Genomic DNA, 22,452 nt, shown 5'->3' with positions numbered 1-22,452 from the left:
CTTTACTTTCCATCATTCTTGAATTTACAGCGGTACTTGGTACCAGGTCAGGATGATCTGAGGGGACGACGTCACGCATAAGGAAGAGTGAAGTCCCAGTTTGGCAACCACAAACCAGGCCCCATGCAGGCTGTCCAGCGTGAGGAACCTCCTGAGGACAGTACAAATGTTGTGAGTGTAGTTTATGACAGAGGTTGTAGGACTGGACCTAAGTACAACCATGGAAAAGAATAATAAGAGTGGTAATGGTGATGACATCAGAAGCTGTGAAACTGGTGAGTAACAGGTGACGCACAGTCCAACAGCACCACAGTGATGTCAGGCGAGGTAACTGGTCACTGCATTATCGGTACGTTCATAAGACATCATAATGCATTTATGAGGATTTGGCAAAGATGAACGATGATATGAAGAGATAGCCAGTACATTGCTATGAAGATGTTGAGGTTGGAACTGCCAGGCAGAAGGTGGAGAGGAAGGCCAAAGAGGAGATTTATGGAGGTGGTGAAGGAGGACATGAGGTTTGTAGGTTTGAGAGAAGAGGAAGCAGAAGACAGGGTGAGATGGAGGAGGATGATCCGCTGTGGTCACCCCTGAAGGGAGAGGCCAGAAGAAGGAGAAGAAGAAGAAGAATAGGAAGAAGATCTAGTTGTAAAGACTCAGGAACTAGCCTAAGCCTTAAACCTACCACACTGTATCACCTCATTAGAAATGACTCTAGTCTCTCAGATTTTGCACTTTATACTACTTGGCTCTTGTTATAGAGGTGTGCAGCTATGGGGCACATTATATTCTGTGACTGATGTAAGGGGCCAGTAAGCCAAAACACAGAAGCACTGAAGAAATAGAATCTTTAGTGATGTGTTGTTTGATGTATTATTTAATTTTATTTCGCGCAAATCTCAAAATAAACCAAAAATATGGGAAGGTCTCTCTCGAGTATTTTGATAGCAGCACTGTGGTTAAAATAGCAATACAAAAAAAATAGAATCACATGGTAATTTCTGAAACTTGTTTACATTTATTTTTAGGTTTTATTAATGAACAATGCTCAAAGGAATCTCAAAAAGAAATATAAAATAAATTCTTAAGACAACAAATGAGTTATATTTTGAATTCAAATCACAATTGTCGTTTCGCTCTGTCCTCTCGAGGGCAGCATCAATATCTGTTATAGAATGTTTATAATCACACATGGTTACTCGTGTCAAGGTTTTAAGTGTCATAGGTTGTGGACTTGGCTTGTTATAAAGACTCAAGAACCTCTAACCATAATACTTAAACCCTGATAAAAGTTACCATACAGCAAAATGAATTGAAACATTCATGACATCTTCTATAAAGCCTTATGGATGCATTGTGATGTCACATGAATGTACCCAGAATGCATCATAGATGAGACCTTTATATGAAATGTAACCCATCCCTTCAATTCAACATGTCAGATCTGAAAAGGTGCCGTAGTCGCTCTGACTGACCTTAACATGTCTGCCCCTTTATGATAGTTGTTGCTGGTCTCTCAAGCAGGTATACCACTGTGTTCTTTAGATCAGCGTTCATCAACCGGGGTGCGGCGGCAAACTAGTGTGCCGTGTTCCCACACACTCACAGCGAAGAAGCCGGTCACATGTGCGACTTCCAGCTGTTTTTAAACCTGATGCGCCTCTAACTTGACCACACGCTTTCACCACAGAACCATGGAGGGAGGGATCCTTGTCGGACCAGCAACGCCAAAGACTGTCTGCACAGCTGAGCTAACTGAGCTTACTGGTTAACATGACGTCTCACTTCTAGACTTTATTGATACTCATGGACTGTCAAAGTTTGCTTTGTGGTTTAAAAGTTGGCGAAAAATTAAATGCAAAACAAAATAAATGTGCTCCAAAGTATGAAGAGAGAAAGAATAATAGTTTTTATGAAACATGTTCAGGCAAATAATGCTAAGACTTTGTCTGGAAACTCAAAACTAAAATCATGCAAAAGACAAGTGATAAAATGGAAGCAGTTATTTAAAGTAAATAAATAAATAAACCATGATGTATTTTGCCATATTGCCCACCCCTAACTGGACACATGCCATTTGTTTCTGCAACAGCTGCAACAACTCAATGTCTGTAGCCACAGTTTTTCACAAATGAATAGGGATTTTCTACAGGACTTTAAGCACAAGTGTGCATTGGCCAAGGTTCCTTTGGTGGCATTCCCTGGGTTTTTTTCAATGAACCATGGGTGCAGTGGCTAGAAAAAAGGTTGAAAAAGACTGCATTAGATGTCAGTCATGAAAATTGTCATGATAAATATATGATTGGCATGATAAATATAATAACTCCAGGAACTCGACAGGTCTGATATTCCCATATTCCATGTTTCTCCTTATGTACAGTATTTTCTGTTCCATTCTTGCGTTTTTCTTAGAGCTTTCTTCATCACACTCCTCCTCTCCTTTCACACAAGAACGTATCCTACATTGCTTTTGTTCTCTCTTTTTCTCTCGTCTTAATATTATAATAACATGTTGCCACCAACTCATCGACAGCAGTTGGATCCGGATTGTTGAGGCGAGCCAATAGACCGAGTCGATCTGTTGCGTCACGTCTGGTCACAGGCTTGGGTTGGCGACAGAAAGAACAGGATCTTTTGTGTCCTGGAGCAGAGAAAGGTTGTCTCAGCAGGGTGGCTGGAATTGAGGATGAGGCGATGATCTCCATCACTGGGCTCAAAGTACAGTAGGACCCCTGCGCCATCACATCAAGAGAAGCTTTGGTGACTTTTCAGGAAGCTTCCTTTCTAGCTTTATCAGGCGTATTCAAGAGTAGTACTGGAACCTTCAAACAGGTCTGAGTGTTTGGGGCAAATTAGTATTCTTGAGTGAGCAGAGTCTGAGAATGATTGAGTAGGACACGTCTGAAAAGCTTCAGCGTTTGTATTCCTCAGTCCGGCAGATGAGGTGTTGCGTCATTATTCTTTTCTTGCGAGGTGCCTGAATCTTTATTTTTTTGCTTGTAGATCCCTCAGCGATCAAGTGATCCCTGCCTCAAAAGCCTGACTCTAATTATCCAGCCAAAGTGATGAAGGAAGGGAGAAAACTTGCGTCTTCCAGTTTCATTCCCCGGCGGATCGTCTCCGTCACCTCCCGCGTGAGTTGGGTCTCTGTTGGGCATCTTCAATAAAGAAGAGCAGAAGGGGGGATTTAAATAAATGCTGGAGTGAAAAGGGAAGTGATGCAAACTAAATCAAGCAGCTGAGATCAAAGCAGCGCGAAACTCCCCTCGACTGAGACTCCGGCAACAGGAGTTATTTAAAGAAACCAGCAGGTGTGAAAACGTACTAATGTGAATAGAAAGTCGGAGCATGATCTCATCTGCAGTCCGGAGCGAGAGAGGAACCGAGGCGCGCGCTCTGACTGACGGCACTAATCTTTTAATCAGTTTCATCTCTGTTCCAAAATACACTTTCTACTTCGCTCGGCTCCTTGTCACCGCTCACACGTCGACTCCCAGCATCAACCACAGGATGCGTCTCTTCACATTTAACTACTACTTGACAATTAACTGTTACCTAGCAACTGGCTCTTTTTCCAGCGATGGCAAAGCAGTGGATGGCGGGAGGCTGAGGTTGGGGGTGGGGGTTGTGGAGACACGCGGAGATTTATACAGTATTCCCACAGCATCTTAACTGGATTGGATGCAACAATGCGTCGACAATAACCAAACCAAAATGGAAAGTACAGCCTGAGCTTATCGCCCACTCAAAGGAGCGAAGAAGAGCAGCAAGGAAGAGGAGGAGGCGGCTGATGTACAGATTACTCCAAGGAGGAACTGGAAATCACAGGGAAACAATGGGGGTGATGACCAGCAGCAAGTGCTTACAATCGGGGGGAAATAGAGAAAAATAAAGAAGTTGAATTTGAAGTTAGTTCAGTGTGGCTGCTGCGGAAAGTTGGAATCAACTCTTGTGCCTCAAACATGTAGCTGCACTGAAGATATAGGGCCTCCAGCAGGAAATAAAACTGTCAAAAGCAGTCTCTATCATACACCAGGCTGGGGTGGGCTTTTACTCATCTGTAGGAGAACACTTGCATGTTTATTTGTACCAAAACAGTCTTCCCCTCTCAAGCCCCCGCCTCACCGGACCGCTTCCTCGGATGTCAACCCAGAAATAAGGTGAAGAATTCCCAATGAAAATGGCTTTCCTTTTCCAGTTCAGAATTTCTGCAGTAACTATTTCTTCACAGACCAGTGCTTTGTTCAGTTAGAAAACAGGAGATTAACCCCTCTGTGTGAAAAGTGTATTTTAAAAAAGGCTTCAAAGCTTTAATAACTTTTCTACAGAGCAGTCTCCTAATGTTTTCACTCTCTGATGTGAAAAACTGTCATTGTTCCCGGTCTGAGCGTGCAATAAATTCATCATTTACACACACAAGAGCTTTGAGAAGGTGACCCCTCTCATTACTCACCTGGGGCACCAGGAACCAGGTGGCTGTGATGGTGAGGATGCCTTCGGGAGAACTCCAGTTTCCCCGCTGGAGACAGTGATATCAAGTAGAGATGGTCTCACTATTAAAGGATAGACTATTCAAATGATCCGAATTTCAACTCACTTTACTGTGAAATATCAGTGATGATTATTGATATTAAAAAAAAAGCTATTATAATTATTCATTCATTCATCCATAACATGGCTGTGGGGAGGTTGGTGCCCAGCTACATGGGGCAACTAAGTGGAGCTGAAGTTAGTGTGCGACTCAAGGCAACTCAGGATTCCACATGAAACTTCCTGAAAAGTATTAATAAATAACTTAAGTGCACTATATGATCATGACAACCTGAGGCTCCAACAGCACTCATTCAAGTCAGACAACATGAAAACACCTCTGCTGCGATGACGTCAACCTCTGACTTCCTGACTTCCACCAAGGATCATCATCAGTCTGCTAACAGGATTCACTAACTGAGAGTTTCTTTCAGCTATAATTGTGTCCTCCACTCAACACCTCGTGCTCCGATCCGAGGTAAATGGTAACAACTCTCGGGGCCAGACAAGAGCCCTCCTGTGTCCACTCTGACTCCGAGTCTCTGCTCATCTCTCGCTCCTAGCGAGCAGTTATTATTGAATGATTTCAGCAGCCGTATATTCAGTCATCCATAAATATATATTGGAAAAGGTTTCAGATACTCTTCTTCACTACCTCCTATAGACACGGAGGTGACGGCATTAAAGCGCACGAGAGCGCCATTAGAAAATCTATGATGGTCATTTGTTGCAGCACCAGTGAGCTGTAGTGCTCATTACACGTGTTAGTGTTGCAATTTCTGAAATCTTTTCCCACAGATTAGAAGAAAAAATGTTGCGAGGCTTGATCAAAAGCTGGTGTATTGTGCTACAAAGGAATAAGGGATTGTATTTTGATCTATCATGTGTCATTGAAAGAACAAGGAGCTGGCTTTTAAACACCTGAAAGTAACAATAAACAGAGGAGGCTTACAGCAACAGTTCCTTCATGGAAATATGTGTTTATTACGAGCAACCTGCATCACATGAGTGGGATTTGAACCCAGGCTCTTCTACTTTGGCATCATTGACAAACATTGATGAACAAAATAATATATCTCTCCTGCAAACTTTGAGCTCAGCACCCCTCTACCGCTCACTCTGGATCAGCCGGACTCCTCCATGGTTCAGGATTCTCACCCGTCTCCTGCTCACCACCCGGGTTCCCGAGCCTTTCCTATACCCACCGGCCCCGTCCCCTGTCATGTTCCTCGGTACCAGAGTCTGGTTGCCTCCCGCCCCCTCGACTCCCCCCTCTCGGTAGCCGTGGTGACGGAGAAAAGGTTCCATGGTTGCTAGGCGACGAGTGAGCTCGGTGATGCGACGATGCAGCAGAGAAACTTCTCTGAACAAGTCGTTGACAGACTCGGACAGAGGGCGCACCCTGCAGGACAAATACGCCCATTACAAGAAAACCTGTCATTTGCTCTGTTTTATGACAATAAACTTGTTCTACACTGATCGGTCTCAGACAGTAGTAATAATGTAGTAGTAATATAGTAATAATAGTAGTAGTAATGGGAGCAAATCAACAGAACCTACAGGTCACATACAAAGTAAAAATAGCTGTGAAAAAAGTTAATAGTAAATGTTGTTGCAAAACCAAGTGTTTTTTTTATCCAGATTAAACATGAAGAGACTTATCTTGCAATCCCAAGACTCTTTTATTGCAACCAAATGCATATCTGCAAGTTTAATTACAAATTAATTTCCCCATGTAGTCATGAATGTTTTGGACATAATAATTTACAAAAATATACATCACATGACAGAATTCTGTCCCATTTGCTAAAAAATATGTATAATATTTTAGGCTAATACTAACTAAAATTATGCCAAAAAAGCAATAAACAAGGCAATTTAGTAAAACATTTTTCTCTTTACATGATTTTTGGTTTTGCTTTGTTTTGATTTTTGACTGCCACTCAGATCTTTGCATCCGTTTTTAAGAAAAATCTATTTAGCAGAAACAAGGAGCTACAGCATCAAAGTAGTAGAGTCGACCTGGAGTAGTCCGGCAGCAGCGTGGTCGGCTGTGAGTGCAGCAAAGTCTTGATCTCGTTGAATATCCGCTTCCCCCAGACGTCCAAGACTCTGGTCACACTTCGCACCGAAGCCACGTTGACTCTGTCTGCTGTTGGTTCAAAACACGATGACCTCATCAGAGTTGCATTCATGGACAAACACACGTGACTCGATTACTTCAGTCATATGATCCTGGAGGAATCTCCCACATCAGGAAACTATCAGCCCTGACTTGTTGTGATCATTCACAACTTCAATAAGCAGCAGATCACATTGATGATTTACCTCCTTCTCTGTAGTTCCAGTACCCGTAATCCAGTTCATTTTCCTCGCCGGAGGTCCTGACCCTGGTTACCATGGCGACTGTCAATAACACCAGCAACAGAGATTGTAGAGCCATGACAACTGAAAAGAGACAATGAAATAAATACAATGTAATGTAATTTTTTTTATCGCAATGAAAATAATCACTAGAGCATGGGTAGTAGCAAAAAACAGATCAGTATTATATGTTGTTGCGTTCGGCATTGCAGTATTTGAAAGTGTTGAGCAGCATAAGTATTTGTTGGTGTAGTAAGGAAATATTGCCCATGTTGCAGGTATAGTAGTCGATGTATTCGCTGAAGTGGTGGCAGTAATGTGAGCACCAGCAGCTGTACAAGCATTAGTTTAACCAATTGAATGGTCCTCTGATGTCTTTCTCTGAATGAGCAGCTATTAGATTACATTACATTAAATGGTCTTTGTTTTCCCTCAGTCAGATTACAACCTGATATTCACATCTGGATGAAGTTTTCGATCCAGCTGCAGCATTTCAGCCACCCCTGGCGTCGTCACAACTCTGAGTAAAAAGGTGCGAGTACAGAAGAAAACACTCACAAGAGTCGATGGTGTTGCTCCAGAATGTGAGGTTCAGGTGCTGGATGTGCCGCTGCCTGCCGCGCGTCTCCTCCGATCGCTCCCCTTCTTGATTTGGTCCCTTTCCCCTCCCCCTTGTGCTCCAGTGTAATTATGAGGAAAGTTAGATCATCGCTTATGATTCAAATCGTTCCATCCAGCTGCTTCCAGATGTGCAGCTCATCGCGCACGCCTCCTCTGAAAACACTTTTTGTCTCGACCGGATCAGCTACACACTCCAGCACCATCAGGTTTTCATCATGGGCCGACATCTCCTCCACTCTTGAATTACGGCCTCCTTCATCTGTCTTGGCGTCTCAAAGTTTGACCTTTGACCTTGCACAACAGAGTACGCCAAAACACATGCCATCGTCCATTTGTATATCAGCAAACAAGCTGGTAGATATGAGAGTGATTCTACCAAACACACCTGTGATCTGAACAACTGCACCACTGACTGAGCAGCATTCCTCAACTGAAGTCCAGAAATATCAAACATGCACATTAAATAACCCAAGAGCAGGTTTGCTCTTGTCCATGTTTGTGACGCAGTTTCATAAACTGTGTCGTCTGGGTGGAGTGACACTTCCATATAGCAGAAACAGAGAATTTCCTTAAGTCATTGAGGCCTTTATCTACTGCCTTTCTTAACTATATCTTAAAAGAGATTGGACTCTTTTTTTTGCTTCTTAAGGTGTGGCAGTCTGAAATTGAAGGTCTGAAATTGAATTTAATTGAATTGAATTTAAGATAATATAAGAGCTAAATGTGCATTTATTCACTCCCTCATGCGTCAACGGTACATCATGAAAACAGCAGTGAAATGATCCTGACCTTCTTCTTAATGATATGATTAAGACTCGAGAAAAATGTTTGTTAATGTTGTAAAAGTGTGACGCTCGCAGTTTTACAAGCACAACGGAAACATCAAAGGTTTGAAGAAGAGATTTATTGTTAACTGGCTGACGTCCAGATGTTCTCTTCTTCCCTCCATGTGCGGGAGTCTTCATGATGTGGCTGCGGTGGAGTCATGAGACATTCACATGAGTGAGGGAAGGAGAGAAACAGAATGATTTGGGAAGAATGAAAACATGGTCTGTGAGTGTCATTGGAACTGTAGGGAATACGTCACGCACACCTTAGAAAACTCTCCTGGAAGAATCTTGTCCTGTTGATGTGAGGAAGCAGGTGGAGTCATGTGACCCTTCAGTTTCCTGAAATAAAGGAAAGGCAGATTTTGCGGAAGGACGACAGTAAAGGGGAAGCTTCACTAAGTGTGAGAATAGTTGAAGAGACAAGTGAAGACAGCAGACATGTCCCTCTGTCGATCCCTGCATCTCACTTTCATGTTTTCCTTTCCTGCTCTCTGGTGTGGTATCAAGGCTCAAGGTAAGAGCGCAGCATATTTTAAATCAGGGCACCTGTCAACCTCTTTTCAGTGTTTGGTCTCATTGTGCAACAGAGTTGAGTCTTCTGAGCAGTCGGGTGTCTGTGGCCTTCACTGGGGAAAATCAGTGGATACAGTATCAAGCAACGAAGCCAGCCAACTGCAGCCAAACCGTCTTAAAATGTTTCGACCCGCTTGGCCAACCCTTCTACGAACACCCAGTTCGTCCAACTGTCGGGAGCCCCTTGTCTTGGAGAGAAATTGTTCTACTAGAAAATCCATCACACTCTGGAGAGTATTACTGCGAGCATCAGGCAGCCCGAGTTTACTGGTTCCTCAGACTGAGAGGTGAGACCACAGAAGCTACTAACATCTCAACATCACTGAGCTACAAGAATTGCAATTGCAAAATTGCGTTCAGCCACCTATGAGTTCATGCTGTTTGAATCGATTGGAAGGCTGGTGAGGTTGAACAAAGTCACATCTCTGGGCTTCAACAGACATTTTTTTTCACTTGCTGTGGACAAATAACGGTCAAGGTGATCAGTCTGTGCAGTTTCTAAATGCTCAGTTTTGGCTTGCTCATACAGCGTGTAAAGCCATGGCAGTGGTAAGCATCAGTTTTGCGAATGTACCGATGAGACCAAACAACTGAGGTCATTTCCTGATGGCTGTTCCACCTGACTTTGTACAGTCGGTTGTATCATGTTTATAAAATTTTTTTTTTTTAAACGGTTATCACCCAACCCATAGATACAGTATCAGTATAGAGTTATATGGCACGGATATTGTGAAAGTCAATGCAGCTTTACCTACTTTTTTCTTTTCACTTAGTAACTGAATTCCGACTCAACAAATAGTGAATTATATTTCTGTTATGTCAAAGGGAATATCTGAAAGTGCATCACACGGGGAAACAACATGCTTGTTACCATTACTTCCAAGTTCTGCTTTTTGCTCATCAGATAGCGGCTACTGGGAGACCACACAGAACAGCTCCGAGTGCATCATCTTGGCTACAACCTTTGCGGTGTTGTTGGTCCTCAGTGTCGTAGGCTCGTGGTATGTCTTCAGATGCAGTTGGGTAAGTCGTGGCTTTCTCACAGAAGTTGCAAAAAGAATGTTGCAATGTCTTAGCATGAACTCGAAACAGACAGCTGAGGGTTTGCCAGAGTGTGGCTCTGAAGTTGCCTCTGTGTTGACTGTGCTGGGGGCTGTGATCACCAAATATATGCTCGAAGGGTGAAGGAGAGCGACCCATGCTCATGCCTGAGACAAGATTTATGCTAAAATTGGAATTAATAACTAATATTAACCATTGGAATCCAAAACTCCAGAAAATTGAAATTTCACACCACTGAATGCGTGAATCCCAAACTTCCCAAACTTAAATCTGGTCATTGACAGGAGGCTGGAAGTAGAGTAGTCTGGCTCTGCCAAGATTTGAACCTGTCACTTTATCTAGTTGTTTTGGCCCGAACTCCAGAGGTCCATGACAACTATTAATATCTTCAATACTCGCTGCTCCTGCACCCTGTCACTTTAAAAATTGTCACTTTAAAAGAAACCATTCTTCATACCCTCTCAACTTGTATCCCCAGTTTTTCAAGTCAGGGTTGCTGATTTCTCTCTTTGCTGATTCCAGGAACGGACCTGTGGCAGCAGGCCTAAAGGGGAGAACCGCAGACGCGTGGTGGAGGACAACAATGACAGAGCAGCGCCATCATCCGTCTATGCCGTAAGACACTTTAGGTTCAAAGATGTTTGACGGTCAATTTTTTTACCCCTTTAACCTAGAAAATATATTTGTAGAGCCTCGATCCTCACACTCAATCTGTTTATGCGGTTCTGGACCGGACATCTGTCGCATCCGAGCCGGATCAAAAGCAAAGTGCTCCCAGATCAAAGAAGAGCCACAAAACAGTGAGTGTCACGAATGCTGTACCCAATGCTGTTTCAAATGAGTGGCCTCATTAATGGCGTGTCATGTGTTCAACACTCAGGTGTCTCCAGACGTCCATGGTGAAGGAGCGTTTGAGTCGGTCTACGAGAACTTCTGATGTGGTTTCAAATGAAAGAACTGCATTTTAATGTTGGAACTTTGTACGTAGATGGAAATGTAAATAGATATATTTCTAAAAACTCTCAGTGTTTTGTCTTTGATAAGATATAATAATGAGACACCCCAAGAGGTTTCACTGTCACATAAAACTGCAAAAGATTTTTCTTCTCTTATTATCAAATGTTTTTCGTCAAACCAAGAACCTTCTGCATAGGATTCTTTTTGACACAGCATTTTATTCTCCGTCTGACAAGTCCTACATATGATGCAGCAACGCTGCGACGTTAGCCCCACCCCAGCTCTCATTTGACCAATGGGAGCTTCAGCTCGAAATGTCACGCACCAATGGCATTTCCTCTCTCTGGTCTGACTTCCGGGCTCAGCTTGTTGTGCTTGTCATTCGTCATGGCTGCGGAGGGAGACTTTCTGGCCAGATACCGCGCTGTATCAAATAAACTGAAAAAGTAAGCGTGTGCTCTCGTTATTTTTTTTCCACTTTGTCAATGCTATGCAGTCCTGGTGATATGGCTCCACGAATTGGCCGCGTTAGCTGTTAATAATGTGTGGTGTTCGCTAACGCCACATCCGCTCTTAGTGCTGTTATGCTAACCATGTCGTTTGTGTGAGATGATAAACGGTGGAACTCAGAATTGACCTTAGCAAAGGCCACTAACGTGCAACGTTAAACTGCTGCTAAGTGCATTTTATGTTCGTCGACAGGCGTTTTCTACGGAAGCCCAATGTAGCTGAGGCTAGTGAGCAATTCGGTGAGTAAATAATACTGTATATATCCTCCCAGTGTTGTCGGTGTCTCCTCTTTCAAACCCGTCTCAATTCGTTGTTGCAGGTCAACTGGCCAAGGAGCTGAAGCAACAGGACTGTCTGCAGTATGCTGCCTTCTGTAATCTGGCCATGGCTCGGTAAGGTGGAGAAAACCATCGTCCTGCGTTCACTGTGAAGATGCTGGAGATATTTCCCTTCCATCAGTGGTCACTATAACGTCTCTGCAATGGTTCTGATTACATTTACCTGTATGATATTGATTATGATGTGCATATGTGTGTCATTACCATGCAGATTTTTGTAAAAAGAAAAAACATTTACGCAGCGTTTTACTACAATGAAAACGTTCCAAACATTTTAATTTCTCTACTTAGCTGCAGTTCACATTTGCATCTACGTTTGGCAATGAAAAACATATAAAATAACAGTCTATTAGTTTCAAAAGAACCTATTTTTTTGCATACGAGTAGGCTCAGAAAAAGCAGTGGTGAAAATAACAGACCTAAACCTAGCCCAGGAGGCAGTGGCTAAGGTTTGAAAAATAAGGTGAGGTGGCTCCCTGATTGCTCCTGCCTGTAGCATTTGATCACTGATTCCGATCACATGGTTTGACAATTAATTTCTCATCAAAATGATGAGACCTTCCGTGTACATGACTTTAAATCCTTTTAATTCAGGCACATTTTTATACACCTCTTCAAGGTGGCAAACATAGAAAAACCTTGCTAAATGCAACAACTATTCTGTCAAAAGGATGACTGAAAAACATTCAATTCGATGTGAGACGTCGCAGGTGAGTCTCTTGAGACTGTGCTGTGTCCGTGAAATATTTACATACTGTAGCAGGACACAGAGCACTGTATTTACGAATAATTCTACTCCGGATGTTTACAGAAGTTTCAGATTCAGCCTGAGAAAGGCTGATCATGTTGCGCAGTGGGGTTAATAATTATTTCTTATCATTCCGCTCAGACCGATGGGTGTTGATAAGCGTCAACTGGGCTAACAGCCTGCTGCTGAGTAGCCATCGGTCTCACTTTCATGAGCCCGGTAAACTCTCCGTGCTTCGTCAAGTGCTGGCACTTTAAATGACATATTTAATTTTGATGCGCTTCCCTGCATACCGTTGTCCTGTGCACGTGCTGCAGGATGCAAACTTTACATGACAGATTGAAAGAACCTCGACAACAGGCATGCTGCTGCTTAGTGAGTAGGGAGGAGCAGACGCATCACAACCAGCGGGGCTTCATCAGAGCGCTGGCTGTCACATGCGATCGGAAATGACAGGTAGTGCTCGGCATTCAACGATTGCACTGAAATCGGCCGATCATGATCGGTGAATTGATCGGAGCATCCCTAGTCCTATGGTCTGTTATCTGTTTTGGGATCGCTGTGGCTGCGTAAATTGAATGTGTTGTAAATGTCATCTCACCCATTTTAACTTCAATTAATGGCTGTTTTTTGGGCGTGGCTGTTAAGTGGTCTGCTTTTTGTTTCCTGCTGGCAGGTGTGAACAGACTCTTTTCAATGCTCCAGGAGAAGCTCTGGCATTAACCGATGCTGCCCGCCTCTTTCTCTCATCGGAGCAGGAGAACTGGGCCTTGCAGGCTCCTGGCTTTGATGAGCATCTTCAGGCCGCGCTTAACTGCTACAGCTTTGCCATCAAGGTGCACTGACTGCGTGGTGGATTTCACTGCTCCGAAGCCCACTGATGCTTTTGTCCCGTAGGTTTACATAGAGATGAACCAGCCTGTGATGGCGGCCAGTCTGTGTCTGGAACTAGGAAATGCGCTCAAGGTAAAAACGTACAAACATGTCAGTGTGTATTTTCTAAGTGGATGCCTTACGTTTGCGTTTTTATGTTGGGTTTGAGCAGGAGATGAATCGACCCGGTGAGGCCATCGTTCATTACCAGAGAGCCTCTGAGCTGCAGTTTCAGACCCCAGTTGAAGCTTTGATGTCTTTGGGAGAAATGGCGACTTGTAAAATTCTCACACGTGAGTTTAATACTTGCCACTGACGATGCTGTCTCCATCATGGGCTGATACTGTGTCTCCCTTCCTTTGTAGGTGACTATGACGGTGCATTGTCAGTGTTTACAGATATGCAGATCATGTGTCAGGAGAAGGGTCTGCTTCTGCCAGGCACCAACACTCCAGTTGGTACGAACTGCATCATATAAGCATCTGCTTTTCATGTGAACCATTGTTGTCTTTTCATCCACCCACTTCCAGGTGCGTTTCTTGACATTATGGCAAAATGTGAGATCTCCAGAGTTTTGCTGCTGATGCTGCTGGAGGTAAGTCCATTGATTTTTAGTGTCGCTGCCTGCAGTTATAGCTGTCATTTACCCCTCTGCTGACATGACTGAGAAAAATTATGTATGGGGCCGTAATATTTGCGGTGAAAAGCAAAAAACTCTGGATTTCACGGAAAGAAAAACGAGCATCAAATTATGTTTTTATGTCCTCAGTCTTTTCTCTTTTTGCTTGGAGTTTGTCCTACATCAGTACAAAAATGTTTTAGCCCAGTGTTTTCTTTACATACAATATTATACAATATATAATATAATACATGCAATGTATTTTTTTCATCCCTTTTTTGTTGTGTTTCAATGTTCAATGTAGAGAGGACAGGAAGCAGGGCAGGGGGCGGGGTTTGCTGAGGAACTGCATGTGATGAAGTTGCTTCTATAAACGGCTCACTCTGAAAATCAACATGAAGAAACATTCATGTATTCCTGGGTAAAGGAAATATATTGGAAAAAATAGGCAGAAATGATAAGAACTGTTCATCCCCCAGATCAAGTTGAGATGAGAGAGTTGTTGTATGTAGGGATTGAAATAAACATCTACTGCTATAGTGTGCCGTCTTTAGGGATAAGTTTGAGTGGTTCAGGACATGCAGCTCCTCAACAAGCCACGCCCCTTCCTGCTCCCCATCCTGTCCTGCCCCGCATGCTGAAATGGTGCCTGTAAAAAAGGATATCGGCTGGGGAAAAAATTGGATGTTTAAATAAACCAAAAAAGCCTTCTATTGAGGTCGGAAAAAGTCCATGTTATAGGAAAAATAACTATCATTTTCAGAAAAACTACAATAAATGACCAAAGAAAATGACTGAAACAAATGACATTTTTTTCCAGTGTCATACATTACTCAGTTAGTTGGGAGACATGCTGACTGTGTAAAAATGTCTCCCCAGCCTCCCCCACAGAAGCTTTTACCAGAACACGCACAAACACTGGAGCGATACGCTTGGGAGTCCTTCGACCCGCACAGCCAGGGTAAGCATTTGAGCACACACCACTCTAAATCATACAGATCGCGCTTTTACTTCTGAGTGGAAGTGATAAATAAGTCCTCATGAAGGTCTCTTAATGTGCTTTCCTCCAGTCTTGTTCCTGCCTGAGAACGTCTTCCTGCTCCTGCAGTCAGTCGTGGTGAGCGTCATTGTGACTGTCAGAATTCACACAGGAAAACGGGAAGCTGCTTCCGACAAGGGAGTTCAGTTTCGCATTGCAAAAATGTGACTTGGGTTCACTTTCAGTTACTTCTCTAGTGAAGAGATGCATGTTTTGGAGTGGTAGCTATAAAGTATTCAGCGGTACTTGTTGTGAAGCTCCTCTGACGGGTTTCATTATTCCCCAGTGTTACAGTAGATGTGTTTTGCAGATGGCGTGTCAGGAGAAGGACACAGAGTCCCTCAAGTCTCTTCAGACGGAACTATGGTGAGCCGTTTTTTGGGTTGTTTTCATTTCTTTAAAGTCGCTTCAGTCTTAATTCTTGTTCTTTCCCCTGACATTCTCCAGTCTTGTCTAAATGCTTTTGTTTCTTACTCAGGCCACTTCTGACAGCTGAGCAGAACCACCTGCTCCACCTGGTGGTTCAGGAGCGCATCACACCATCTGGACAAGGCATTTAGGCGCCTTCTGTTTACACTTTTTTTGTCTTCCTTCGGGAACCTTTCTCCTTGAACTAGGTCTGTTTTAAGACTTGTTTTTAGGGTTTAAGGCAGCACCAATCTGACTTTTAAAATCAGTGTGTATTGTGTGTCCTGTTTTCCCATAATGAAACTTTATTGACTGGTGATGAAGTGTCCCATGTGGTGAAATAAATTCTGATTTGTGTGTTTTATAGAAGATGGAGGCTGCTTGTTTGTCCACTGTAACGGAAGTTGCTTACTTAGGCCAACAGCTGTCGTGCTGAGCCTTTATCTACACTACAGTTTCCCCTCCATATTTATTCTTTATCTTGTAGCACAGGCAGCTTCCCAGACAGCTGTTAGTCACATCGATCGGATGTGCTCCAGAATGTTGAGTGAAACGTTTGCAATGATACGAAAGTTGACCTCCTATTTGCATAAACTTGAGTTGGATTCCATCCTATGTCATAGTGAGTGTGTAATTTTAACCTTTTCGCCTCCTCTCCCTACTCTACATTGTTTCCAGATGTAAAACTACCGAATTTTGAAACATTTCTGCTCCTTAATGACAGAGAAATGGTCACACTTTGAGTCAAAAGACCTCGAAACTGCATCAGCATGTCAAGGGCGTTTCCTCCTTCACTGCCTTGGAGTTAAACAAGACAGCATGCGGAGGAAATGCCCTTTATTGTTTTCCTTCTTAAGCGAGAAGTAGTGGTTTTAGTCTCTATGGCAGGGGTCACCAACATGGTGCTCATGGGCAGTGAGACTAGTATTGGAGAGGAATATCATTTATCATCCATTATCATAATTTCAGAAGTGTCTACTGAACAGATGGTCACCCTTCGGGTCACACAGGAGTAGCTTGCTGTCGCTGAAAGGTTGGTGACCCCTGTTCTAGGGAGAGGCATCTTCTGACAACAGTGGACCACAAACAATAATAAATAAAGGAGAAGACATGTATTTTTATATTTTATTAATAAGTAATATGGCTTCAATCCCAGAATAATTACAGATAAAAACTTCTACTGCATAGATCTAATAAATGATCAGACAAAAGGTCCTCCACCTCTGGTTCACTGTGGGTTCACATGTTCAACATTGCCTGTACTTTGTTATAGCAGCCAACTACATGTTTAAAAACTGTTATACAACATATTACATAGTACATGGACGAGGAAAAACAAAACCAATTATATTTGGTTATAAAAAAAAACAGATACACAAGTGAAATAAAGGTGTTTCAGGACTCTACTTCCTTCATCAGCCTTCACACTGTATTCTACTCAAAAATAGTAAGAAGTTTTTCGGTAAACGCAACTCCAGCTACACAAAAGGAATGACTGCAATAGCTTAAAAAATATAAGAATGAATGAAAGGAACAACCACCATCTAATCCACTTCATAGAACATCCCACAATTTCAACACAAATGGCTCGTTGGCAACTTTAGCAAATCTCAGATACAAATTCCACTTTTTTTTTTTTGCTTTAATGCCCGAATTTGAAAACAAATGCGGCGATTTGCTTCTTCTTTTTTTTTGTTTTTACTCGCTCTTCTTCCGCAGGACGAGATAGGTGATAGCTAAGAGGAAGGTGAAGACAAAAGAGATCCACGCCAGGACGTAGGAGTGTCCGTATCCACCTTGCTCATTGAGGTGGAACTGTGCCGTGTAGATGGAGGCGGCGATCATTATACACAGACCTGATGGTGAGAATGTGGAAGAGAGCGTCGGTTATTAAAAGCTGGTTTGGTTGTCTGTGTTAAATACATAATTTTCGGTTCATCCGCAACATCTCACTGGTCAGTGAAAGTAAGAATGAGCATCAGAACTGAGCCCACTGGTGGTACACTTAGCAAAGGGTCAGCAAGACCTTGTCCTCAATATTTGAAACATCATAACTGACACCATCTTTTCTCTTCTGTCACTTCGCAGCAACTTTCCAAAAGTCATGGCATGTTGCTTTCCTGACTCCAAACTGGTGCAACAAGTTCAGCGGTGACCTTTAGAGGGAATAAAATCAACATTGCCTTCACCTCAGACACTGAATTCTGCGTTTTACCCTTGTTAAGCTAACTCAAATTTGAGTAAACAATTTCAAATAGAAGCGAAAAGTCACAATGATGTCAGACAGTAAAGGGACTCACAGGCCAGGAGTTGTAAGATGCCGGTGAAGGTGAAGCGCTGGCCTTTGGGGAGCGTGAAGAGCTGCGCCACAAAGACAAACAGGGCCAGGATGGCAAAGATGCAGGCCAGAACTGAAGTGGCCTGAACCGCCTGGAGATACTCTGCAACACAGAAACAAGTGTTATGAAACAAGCTATGCATTACATTGGATTTGTTTTCATCGCCCTGTGTTCTGGAATTGAACAGTGCAGGCCCCAAACTAGCGAGCCCAATGGTCAATACGTTTTAAAGCTTGACTTATCTCGTGTCAACTTGAGCTTTTACTGTGCACATGCATCACTCCATCAAACCCCAGCAATAGGATTCTCTCTATTAAAAAAGTTTCTCTAACTGAGGTAAAATGCAGCTGCTAGTTTTATTCCATTTTTCTACTTTGGATTTATTTAAATATTAATTTTACATGACGTTATTTCCACTTGAAATCGACTTTTTTCCCTTCATGATTTGGGACCCCAGCAGCACTTGTGCGTGCTCAATTTTTTGTGCTACAGAGCCATAACATGTTTACTGACACATCTGACACACGTGCCACAAAGGTCCCCCAGGCCTGCCTGTGAACACAGCCATTTAAAAGCTCATTAGCTGTTGTTTTCACACGTGTGCTCATCAGTACATTAAAGAAACGTTACATCCGTGTCACTGCTGAGGTCATTAGACTCGCAGGATTGGTTTAACTGTCTCATCTGAGCTTTTCTTTGGTGGGGACTATTTTTCAATTCCAGGCGCACCACATTATACATTGTGATGGCATCACTAAAGGTGATTGCTCTGATGGAAAATTCAAGTTTAAAAACTGTCTGTTCTGTTCTCCGTATGTAGCAAAGAGTTCACGCCGGATGTCTGAGCTTCTGTGCACAGATTCCACAAGAATTTGATCATTTTGGTGTCAAATATTATAATGTGTTTAATAGAGATGAATTAATCGTGACACCTATAATGAACTTTTTTTAAAATGTTCTTTTTATCGTGTCCTAAATTCACTAAGACAGAGGGTATCTCGAGCACGTCTGGCTCCCACCCTGGTGGGGTCAGCCGTCCAGGTAACCATTCACATCATTTAAACAACAAGAAGCAGTGCGGCCTCTCACTTGCCTTGAATGTAAAACTAATGACACACTGGCATATGAATATACTGTCTGATGGAGGTCAGTTACCCTCTGGGTAGTTCTTCAGGTTGGTGTAGTGCCAGGCTCCGCTGGTCAGCTCCCATCTGCCCCACACATCCGTTGACACGGTGTCTGTGATCCACCAGGCCTGGAAAGGGACCAAAACAGTGTGAGAAAAGAGGGGCAAAACTACTGAATTTTCGAGCAGATGTTGTGAAGCAGGGACTCACATTGTCGATGGTGGCCACCAGCAGCAGGATGATGGTGGTTAAGTGCAGGAGAACTATTCCAGCCAATATCAACATCGTGCTCTTCTGGAAGCAGATAAGGTGAAGGAAAGGGTGGAAGGATGTGCATCATTTATTTTCCACATTTTTTTAGCAGCCTTGCTTTGGAGGAACGCGCGCACGCGCGCGCTCACACCTCTTCATTAGTTTCACCTCGCTGCTCACGTAAAAGCATGTTTTATGGGTGGAAAGCCAGAGACAAAACGCTCCTTTAACGAGTCTCTTCGACGCCTTGAAGCTCGTTCAGACTGGAGCGACTTGTTGTTTGGACACCGAGGCGTGTTATTCCCAAACGGGATTCGCTCCGTTACCGACACAGGCCTCCTGGACGCGTCGACTCGGAAAAGAGCGCCAGATCGCGACATATGTTTGTAATAAAAAAGCACATGCTCGCCGTCTACATAAAAACACGTCGTGTGAACTCTGATCGCAAACTTAGTACATGTTTAATCCGCCCTTTTTCTCAGCCTTGCGACGTTTTAGCGACGTCTGAATAAGTTCAACTTCGTTTCGGACATTAAAACTAAAAAACTACACGCGTAAATGCGCGTAAAGAAAATAGCGATCAAACTTAAATCGCGGATATAAGGTTACCTGAATGCTTTTGCGCGCAGCCCGGGAGTTATTTGGGAAATGAGAAACGCTGAAGACCCACCCAGCTCTGAATCCACAGCACTCACACACACACACACACTCTTTTCTGTTTTCCCTCTCCTTCCCTTCTCAAAGCCCCACCCAGAGAAGTTTAAATTTTTTCCCTTCAATGAAAACGACTTCTGGTTTCCTCCTGTAAAAAAAAAAACCAGTGACGTCCTGATCCCAAACCATTCCCCCTCCTCCCAGGATGAGTTGCTTTTGGGCTGCTTTAAGAGTTTTAAGTTGCCATCTTTCAATTCACTCTTCTTCAACTGGGTGTTTACAACTTGGAGGCGGAGGAGAGGTAAAGACTGAACCTTCTGTTTGCATTCCATCAGAAGCAATTCCTAGATAGAGGCGAGTCCCAACATTGTACACTGGTGTCGACTCACCACCACACCAATATGGAGCTGTCCTGCCAGGCTTGGACCTCCAACTTGAGATTGATCTACTTGGGAGCAAGTTCAGAGTCATGGAATGCAAAGGGTGTTCATTGAAATGTAGCAGACACATTGGCTTCGATCCAAGGAATCCAGCGAGCTCCAGTTTCTCAGGTGTTGAGCAGTACATTTTGAGCAGATCCAGGGGGTGAAGAGTCTGCAACTGAAGTGCCAATGGAGCTGGTGCGTCATTATGCTCTGGATTCACCAAGTATAAGCTGGTTATTACCTGAGAACAACAAGCCCATTCGTCTTTCCAAGCCTTATTTTGGAGACCAAAACCAGAGGGCACCTCGAAGACTCCCCCTGTTGGCCTGCTTGGTTTAAAAACATCGCATTAGACAGTGTCAAAAAGGAATCCAGCCTTGGAACCAGTACACCGGTCAGCATCCAAGCTGAACAAGAATGCTGTGCGACCAGGAGGACTAGTCCAAAAAGATTCTGATCTCAGTTCCATTGCACAGCTGCCGAGAGCGCAACGATGGAATGAGTTCATCATTCAGTGCGAACGTATTTGTGTTTGCTTGTCACAGAGCATGGGGTCGCGTTCATGCTAAACTGAGAGGAAACAGAAAGTGAAGTCCACGAACTGGTCTTGCCAGCACCATCAAGCCGCGAATGAGGCTGGTAACCATGCAGGACTGGATGTCATCCTCTATACTGGGAGGTGAATAAACTAACATAATGACTCTACTGAAGGACACTAGGAGTGAGTTGCATGAAAAGACTGTCAGTGAGTTCCAGTTGTGGTTGGAACTCAGAAATTACTGTACCCTAAGTCGGATTTCCAAGTCACAAAGTCAGAGAGTGTGTTTCCACTTCATTTTCAAGTAGCAATCGGAGCACATATTTATATGGAAGGTGCTTATATCTGGGCCAATAATGACGTGTGATAATGACTTTTATGGACATTACTATCTTGTTTTCTGATTTCCATTTAAAAAAATGCGCTGAACTGGGTTTGACGTTGTCGCCAGTTCCGACTGCCCACCTCTGACATGACTGGAACGCAGCATTGAATGGAGGAGTTAAGCACAAAAAAAAGAATAGGTCGAACAAAGGCAGGCTCGGCCTCCTTCCAACCTGGACATTAAGAATACGCAGACATAAGCGCTTGTTTAAGAAAGAAAGGCACCTATCAAGTGAAAAGACTTCTGTGACAGGAATATATGGCGCTCTGATGTGTGTTGACTTTCTTGATGTTTGCATTAGTTTAGCTGCCAGACAGGCAGTATTTTTGGAAAATATGATGCTATGATGTAATCCACAAACTGACCACTAGATGCTACCAGATATACTGTTTCCATCCGTGTGTATGTGGTTCCTTTGAAAAATGTTTTTCACTCTGCCCTATTTGCTGCACTCTTAAGATGGAGTTCAACATTCACCCTCAGTTTTAAGCCTGCACTTTCATCCATCAGTCGTTTTGTGCCAACATTAACATTAGCTCCTCCAGCTTCTTTAGTCTTTTATCAACCTTCTGAGAGCCCAGAAATGCCTCCACATGGTGACAAAATGGCGCTCCTGGAGACTAGTAGCGGAAATTTATAGCGGTGTGTGGCGCGTCTGGACTTGTTTCTCCGTGACTGAAGTCAGCCAGGGAGGAACTCACGGACAAAGGTGATCCACTCTTACAATGGCTGCTTTATTCTCCTGGACTCTGAATGAAGACAGATAGCAAAATGACTTCCTTTCCTTCTGCCTGGACCATTCTTTCATGTGTTGACAGCTGACCCAAACTGAGCCCGGTGACCCAGAGGTTGAACCGATCATTACTTGAGAGAAGTAGATAAGATGATTATTATTTTTGGTTGATCCCGAAGGAAACGTACAAAATGGATGGACAACGGTAATAAATGAATGAATTAACGTCCGTGTGATCTTGTGTTGATATGGATTTCCACAAATATCTGCATTATTTACATTGCTTACCGGTTTTAAGTATTATTTTAGAGAAGGTCTTGAAAATTTTGCCACTTATTTCTATAACTCTTTTACAAACAGTGTATATATATCTGTGTGTAATGTTTTTTTTTCTTTGTTTAGACACTGATGCCTCTGATTCTGTCATGTCATACGTGTTATGTTGGGTGTTGTGTTCAGAAGCTCGAGATCTTTGCATCCCTGAAGGAGTCATTTGGAGTAACATGATTGTCAAAAGGAAAAGT

At 43.2% G+C, this 22,452-nt stretch overlaps 2 protein-coding genes across 2 annotated transcripts; one reads left to right on the top strand and one right to left on the bottom strand.

The window, feature by feature from the left end:
* The first annotated feature begins 8,738 nt into the window (after positions 1 to 8,738).
* LOC128754288 (40-kDa huntingtin-associated protein-like) lies at positions 8,739 to 16,160 on the top strand. The gene is made up of 17 exons (XM_053856797.1): positions 8,739 to 8,862; positions 8,936 to 9,208; positions 9,826 to 9,944; positions 10,506 to 10,598; positions 10,673 to 10,783; positions 10,864 to 11,386; positions 11,643 to 11,689; positions 11,770 to 11,842; positions 13,213 to 13,372; positions 13,434 to 13,502; positions 13,582 to 13,702; positions 13,775 to 13,867; positions 13,940 to 14,004; positions 14,908 to 14,989; positions 15,099 to 15,145; positions 15,378 to 15,433; positions 15,546 to 16,160. Exons 6-17 carry the CDS (start codon positions 11,268 to 11,270, stop codon positions 15,625 to 15,627), a joined length of 1,014 nt encoding a protein of 337 aa, XP_053712772.1. The 5' UTR covers positions 8,739 to 8,862; positions 8,936 to 9,208; positions 9,826 to 9,944; positions 10,506 to 10,598; positions 10,673 to 10,783; positions 10,864 to 11,267; the 3' UTR covers positions 15,628 to 16,160.
* A 424-nt stretch (positions 16,161 to 16,584) lies between these two features.
* Positions 16,585 to 19,912, bottom strand: LOC128754262 (epithelial membrane protein 2-like). The gene is made up of 5 exons (XM_053856757.1): positions 19,803 to 19,912; positions 19,152 to 19,235; positions 18,970 to 19,069; positions 17,776 to 17,916; positions 16,585 to 17,331 (listed from the first exon to the last, which is right to left on the bottom strand). Exons 2-5 carry the CDS (start codon positions 19,224 to 19,226, stop codon positions 17,174 to 17,176), a joined length of 474 nt encoding a protein of 157 aa, XP_053712732.1. The 5' UTR covers positions 19,227 to 19,235; positions 19,803 to 19,912; the 3' UTR covers positions 16,585 to 17,173.
* Positions 19,913 to 22,452: the final 2,540 nt, after the last annotated feature.

The sequence above is a fragment of the Synchiropus splendidus genome, chromosome 2 (genome assembly GCF_027744825.2).
Source record: "Synchiropus splendidus isolate RoL2022-P1 chromosome 2, RoL_Sspl_1.0, whole genome shotgun sequence".
NCBI classification, from domain to species: domain Eukaryota; kingdom Metazoa; phylum Chordata; class Actinopteri; order Syngnathiformes; family Callionymidae; genus Synchiropus; species Synchiropus splendidus.
This window is presented reverse-complemented; position numbering and strand designations above follow the sequence as displayed.